At 45.0% G+C, this 5,847-nt stretch overlaps 1 protein-coding gene across 1 annotated transcript; it reads left to right on the top strand.

Moving 5' to 3' along the window:
- Positions 1–2,789: 2,789 nt before the first annotated feature.
- LOC119278338 (glutathione S-transferase 3-like) lies at positions 2,790–4,131 on the top strand. The gene is made up of 3 exons (XM_037559697.1): positions 2,790–3,133; positions 3,226–3,274; positions 3,383–4,131. The coding sequence occupies exons 1-3, from the start codon at positions 2,969–2,971 to the stop codon at positions 3,841–3,843; spliced, it is 675 nt and encodes a 224-aa protein (XP_037415594.1). The 5' UTR covers positions 2,790–2,968; the 3' UTR covers positions 3,844–4,131.
- Positions 4,132–5,847: the final 1,716 nt, after the last annotated feature.

Genomic DNA, 5,847 nt, shown 5'->3' with positions numbered 1-5,847 from the left:
GTCATAAGAACCTGCGAAAAAAATGAGAGTGTACGACATAAGTAGAATGTCATCTTCATCGTTGCGAAGATGGCAAGTGTTCTCTTCTTTTGTTATCACGCATCATACCTACGCCTGCATATTGTTCTAGTAGTGGCAGCAACGGCCCCGCAGAGATGAGTTGACTGTACTCTGATGCATCCCAAGGGGGCGTTTCTGGCCTTTGAGAACCCCAAGCATCAGCGCCATCTTCGTGATTCATTCTTTCCGTGTCTCGCTTCTTTCCAATGTGCTCTCAATCACTGCATGAACAAGAAGGCATCAACAATCCACAAGAATTGTATTCTTCTGCTGCTTGCACATAGAAGATAGGGATGGCAAGCAACAGGTCAAAATAGGTGGCAGCTACTGACAACGAAAGGTGGCAACTGTCGTTATACACAAGTGGCAATTAATTTTTCCCAACCCCTTCATTCCAAAAATTGTCCTTCCTGTCCTTTTTAGGGATTCCTACTCATCCATTTTATACGCAACTACCTGCGTCAATTAAACTAGGAACTTAAGTTGATCTCAACACGTAGATCACAAAACTACTGGATCTCAGAACTACTGGTGTTGCCACCCCCCTATAGCATGGATCCAGTACAAGATCGGGGAGATTTTCAGCCTGAAGGATGAGAAGGATGAGATAGGGAGATTTTCACCTGATTTTAGCTGATCGTCTTTGAAGGGCTGGGTTGGAGTGGGGGGCTGGGGGTGGGGAGGGTTGTGGTGTGGTTTGCGGTGGGTTTGCCCTACGGATCTGCTCTGGTTGCCATGGCAACCAGAGAAGGCCGGCGACGGAGGTAGGGGTTCGAGAGGTGGGGGACGATGGCGGCAGTCGAGAGAGGCGATCGAGCGGAGGACGGGAACGGCTCGGTCGTGCGGGCAGCAGGTCGTGTGGCCCGGACGGGGCAGTGCGGGCGGGGTTGCCACGCACCAGACGTGCGGGCCGTGGTTTTATGCGCGCGGACGTGGTCTGCGGGCCGGTTCCCGTCCATGCTACACGAGGCGTGCGGGCGGGTTCCCGTCCATGCCACACGTGTGGCAGTTATTCGAACCCTAGAAAAATATTATTGAGTCTAGGCAAATGTTTTTTGTTCTTTAAAATATGAAGGATTGGTTCCTATTCTACAAAGAAATAGGTATCCATTCCTATAAACCAAACAACTACATAGAAAACTTTTCTTTTAAAATCCTATCCTATGAATTTCCTACTGTATTTTTACAGACCAACGGAGGCCTCAACTCAGACATACAACACGCCCATGGTTTAAAAAAACAAACCAATGACCCTGCTGGTTTAGGTTTTCATCTGTCTGTTCACCGGTTCATTCGCTGGTTTCTAATAATAAAATAACAAAATATTGAGTAACGATCGTCACCCCCTCCTTGTTTTTACATTCCCATGACCCCCTCTCGTCTTGGTTTTCTATTGATTTTTTTGATACTCTCAATTTGATGCTGCATAAAATTAAAACCAATATAAATAGAGTAACTTGAAATAATCTAAACCGAATTGATACTTTTTCAAAATCAGTTTCTGCATTAATTGAACAAGTCAAATTAAATTTTCCGAAAATCACAACTAAGTCGAAATTCTTCTTTCCTTCACTTACGAATAACCAAATCAAATCACCCGCAAAAAATAAAAGAATACCCAAATCAAGTCAAATATTACCAAATCATCAACTAAATTAAAATTTTCCTTGCATTTCTTACACATATGTAAATCAAATTGAATATTATCAAAATCTAGAATATGATGTGTGTAAAACATGTGTCAGATATAGTTATTGTTGAGCCACTATGTGCGCCCATTGCAATTCACAAACAATTAGTTAGTTAGTATTAAGTTAATCATCTTTATTAGGTTTCATGTGTCGGTTTTCGTCCCACCATCCCTTCGTCCACCTTTCCTGTACGATAATCAATCACCTTAATTTACTTAACTTATGAATCAATTATAATTTAATTTACTATATGATTTGATAAATATTTATTTATACAATCGGCAGGTAAATCATAAGCTAATGTGCTAGGATATTTATATTCGTTGCAACAAACGACCATTGTCCTAATATAGTACTAATGGTTGGTCAAATCCTGATTTTATTCTGATTTTCGCAGAAAACCACCGAATTAATTTGATATTTACCCATCTAGTTGCTTAAAATCCCGACGGATAGGCGGTTTCGATTTTTCGGTTGGACCACCGGTTTTTCAAACTATGCACACGCCCTCATAGCATTTATCCGAATGGCGAACCAACCAGTGGTTGGTTGTTCAGGAGGAGCGGTATCCCCCGCCGCCAAGATTCAAGCACTGGACTTGGCATTAGTATTCACATTTTTCCGGATATATTTTAGGCCTTTCATTGATGCACGTTCAGTGGAAGGAGACAGATGTGCATGTGTGTATTTATAAAAATGAGTATATATACTTATGTATGAGCTTCTGTACTGTGTTAAGAAAATAACATTTGTCCGGGCGGATGGATTGTCACGTTACGTCGGACGACTTTGAGGAATTAACAATTAACCAAGTGCGCTTGCTTCCTTGCTAGTACTAGCGCCACCTAACCAATCAGAAATAGGATGGCGCTAGTATTTCGGAGGTGTTCACAGAAATAAGATGTGCATGTGTGTCTATAGGAGTGAGTGTATATACTTATGTACGAGCTTCTGAACTGTGTTAAGAAAATAACATTTGTCCGGGCGGATGGATTGTCACGTTACGTCGGGCGACTTTGAGTGCGCTTGCTTCCTTGCTAGTACTAGCGCCACCTGCAGAGCAGAGCAGAGCAGACCCAACCAATCAGTTGATTGAGCGTTAGGTGGGGTGCGATCGGTGTCTGCTCTGCAAGCCACCTACCGCGCTCGATCCGCAGACGGCGCAGCTCTTCCGGTCTTCGGTCGATATCGCCGGTCGCCACATCGTGTCAGGCGCCATGGCTGAGCCGGCGGCGGCGGCTGCGGTGAGCACAAGGAAGCTGTACGGGTACGAGCTGTCGTCCAACTCGGTGCGCATCGCGGCGCTGCTCAACGAGAAGGGGCTCGACTACGAGCTCGTCGTCGTCGACGACACCAAGGCGCCCGACTTCCTCGCCATCAACGTACGTACGCCCGCCCACGCACTTCCCAGCTACTGATCATCAGCCGATGTGATCGTTCACTAATTTTTACCTCGTTTCCATGCGCCGTGCAGCCCTTGGGCCAGGTCCCGGCGTTCCAGGACGGCGACGACATCCTCTTCGGTACGCCCACCCCAAAAAATCCAGATTTTCAGACTCGCCGGAGTTAGTTGGCAACATTTTCGGCTAATCAACTGCACGAATTTGCTCTGATTTGGGGATCGCGTGCAGAGTCTCGCGCCATAAGTAGGTACATCGCGGCCAAGTACCGGTCCTCGGGCACGGACCTGCTGCCGGCGACGCCGTCGGCGAAGCTGGAGGTGTGGCTGGAGGTGGAGTCGCACCACTTCTACCCGGCCGTGGCCGACCTGGTGTACGAGCTCCGCGTCAGACCCCGGCTGCCGAGCGGCGCGCCGCCCGACCCGGCCGTGGTGGACGGGCTCGCCCGCAAGGTGGCCGACGTGCTCGACGTCTACGACGCGCACCTCGCCGCCGGGAACAGGTACCTCGCCGGCGACGCGTTCACGCTCGCCGATGTGAACCACATGGCGCAGCTGTTCGTCATGAGCCGGACGCCCCGGGCGGCGGAGCTGGTCGCGGCCAGGCCGCACGTGCAGGCGTGGTGGGACGACATCTCCGCCCGCCCCGCCTGGAAGAAGACCGTGGCCGCGCTCCCCCTGCCGCCGGCTTGAGGGCGCCGGTGGCAGCCCCAGAAATAAAGGTCTATAATGTTTTTAGCAGGAGCAGATGATCGAATTCCCCAGGAATGTTGTCGATGTGAGTGACATGCTGGTCTGACATGAACAACTGATCATGGCCGGCTATGAACGAGTAATTCAAATCCTTTGTTTGGCAAGGCAATGCGATGGCTTCTGCATTATGTCTGTAAAATTCATCAGGAATTCCTGTACGCCAATTTGTAAAAGAAATTGTTTGACACGAGCAAAGCGAATTATGCCCAGTACTAGTGGGCAAGTTTATATAGCGAATTTTGGAGACGGCTTCGCAGCTATCAGACAGGTTCCGCCCAGTGGCGGATCCAGGAATTGAACTTAGGCGAGGCGAAACATTGACGGTATAAAAAAATTGATTGACGAATGCAAGTCCACTGAACCAAATCTCATAAAATTCAAATATGAAGCTAGATGCACTCGAAAATTTACATAACCAATGATTCAGAACAGTTCAAGATTCTCGAGAACTAGGTTGTAACCACCTAAAATCACAAAATATAACATAAACGTCACACATAACTACTAACTTGGACTCCCGCTGCTTGAATAATTCATTCCATGGCCTAAAATGTCCAACTCCATGACTAATAGATACCTACAACAGGTGAACAAGCTGATATCAATACATGTATTGGAACAAGTAAGCAAATAGTTTGAAAGAGATAACAAAAGTATTTACCCTAAGTCGTAAGTATACGCGGAGGGTTTGGTAGATGGCCTCTACGGTTTCTCAAGCTGTGAAAATGTTCTATGATCTTCTTGTCATCAATTCCAGCAAATATATCTCGCTCTACATAGCATATCATCATATCATTCAACCAATCATCAGATATCTTATTTCTCAAATCTGTCTTAATGATATTCATGGTTGAGAAAACTCTTTTAATAGATGTTGTCGTTACTAGCAAAGTCAAAGAAAGTGTGATGAGCCGGTAAACCAAAGGAAAGTGTAAATGTTCCTTAGTTTCAACCAACCTGAGAGCAAGATTAGCGAGACTGCCACAACTCAAAAACATCAGACCTTTTCATCATATCAATGTATATCTTGAGCTGACCATCCAAATGATATTGTTCTTATGGATCGAACTCGACTGAGTACATAGATGTAAGCTCAAGTAAGTTCTCATGATTAAACCTGCTAAATGAGTCTCTAGGATCTAGACTAGCAATGCATATCAATAACCTTGTTGAAGTTTCACTGAACCGGTTATTCATCTCAGCTATGTTTCTGTCAAGAACCTCATTGAATATTTCAACTTTGTAGTGATGGAAGCAACTAACCATTTTGCAGGAACTCCTTGGGTAACCCCTTGCTGGTATATTCTCATCCATACTAGGAACTGGTATCTCCCTTTTAATACAAAATGAAGTGGCAGCCGCCAAAAGTGCCTCCCATCCGTCATCCCTTATCTGTTGCAATAAACTTTTAACAGACACAATCATGTTCATTGCACTTACTATGTTTTGATCCTTTTGTTGCAATGCTTGTGACAAGTCAAACCAAGCACTTTAAGCATCAAATGTAAGATCGGAACAAATTCAAAGACCTCCATACATTTCATCAAACCTGATGTTTTTCCTCTATCATCCGCATACTTCCCATCATGAGAAATAGCATGTAGCACTTGAATCACCGAATCCCACATTTGATAAAGCCGAACCAATGTCCTATGGTGAGATACCCATCACGTGTCACCAGGTCTTGCTAAAGTTGTCTCTTGATGTTTGCCTCTTCCTTTAAGAATCTCCCCATTTTCTAATTGTCACACAATCTTTTCATTATGCTTCTGTAATAATGCATCTTTTCTTTTACAAGAAGCACTGACCTACAAATAAAAGCATTGCAATTTGCAAAGTACAAGTCAGCAAGAAATCAAAATCATTGTAAAGTACAAGTCATCACTTGAATATTCAATGAGTTATAAAATATACTAACCATGGTTAAAATCATATTTGCATATC

This window comes from Triticum dicoccoides, chromosome 3B (genome assembly GCF_002162155.2).
Source record: "Triticum dicoccoides isolate Atlit2015 ecotype Zavitan chromosome 3B, WEW_v2.0, whole genome shotgun sequence".
Taxonomy (NCBI): Eukaryota; Viridiplantae; Streptophyta; class Magnoliopsida; order Poales; family Poaceae; genus Triticum; species Triticum dicoccoides.
Note: the sequence above shows the minus strand (reverse complement) of the source record. Positions and strands in the feature narration are given on the sequence as shown.

Excerpts from the sequence above, each read along its gene's own strand:
- LOC119278338 (XM_037559697.1), top strand. The coding sequence starts at position 2,969 with ATGGCTGAGCCGGCGGCGGCGGCTGCGGTGAGCACAAGGAAGCTGTAC. Across the intron at positions 3,134-3,225 it reads CCGACTTCCTCGCCATCAAC|CCCTTGGGCCAGGTCCCGGC; the intron begins GTACGTACGCCC and ends TGCGCCGTGCAG. Across the intron at positions 3,275-3,382 it reads CGGCGACGACATCCTCTTCG|AGTCTCGCGCCATAAGTAGG; the intron begins GTACGCCCACCC and ends GATCGCGTGCAG.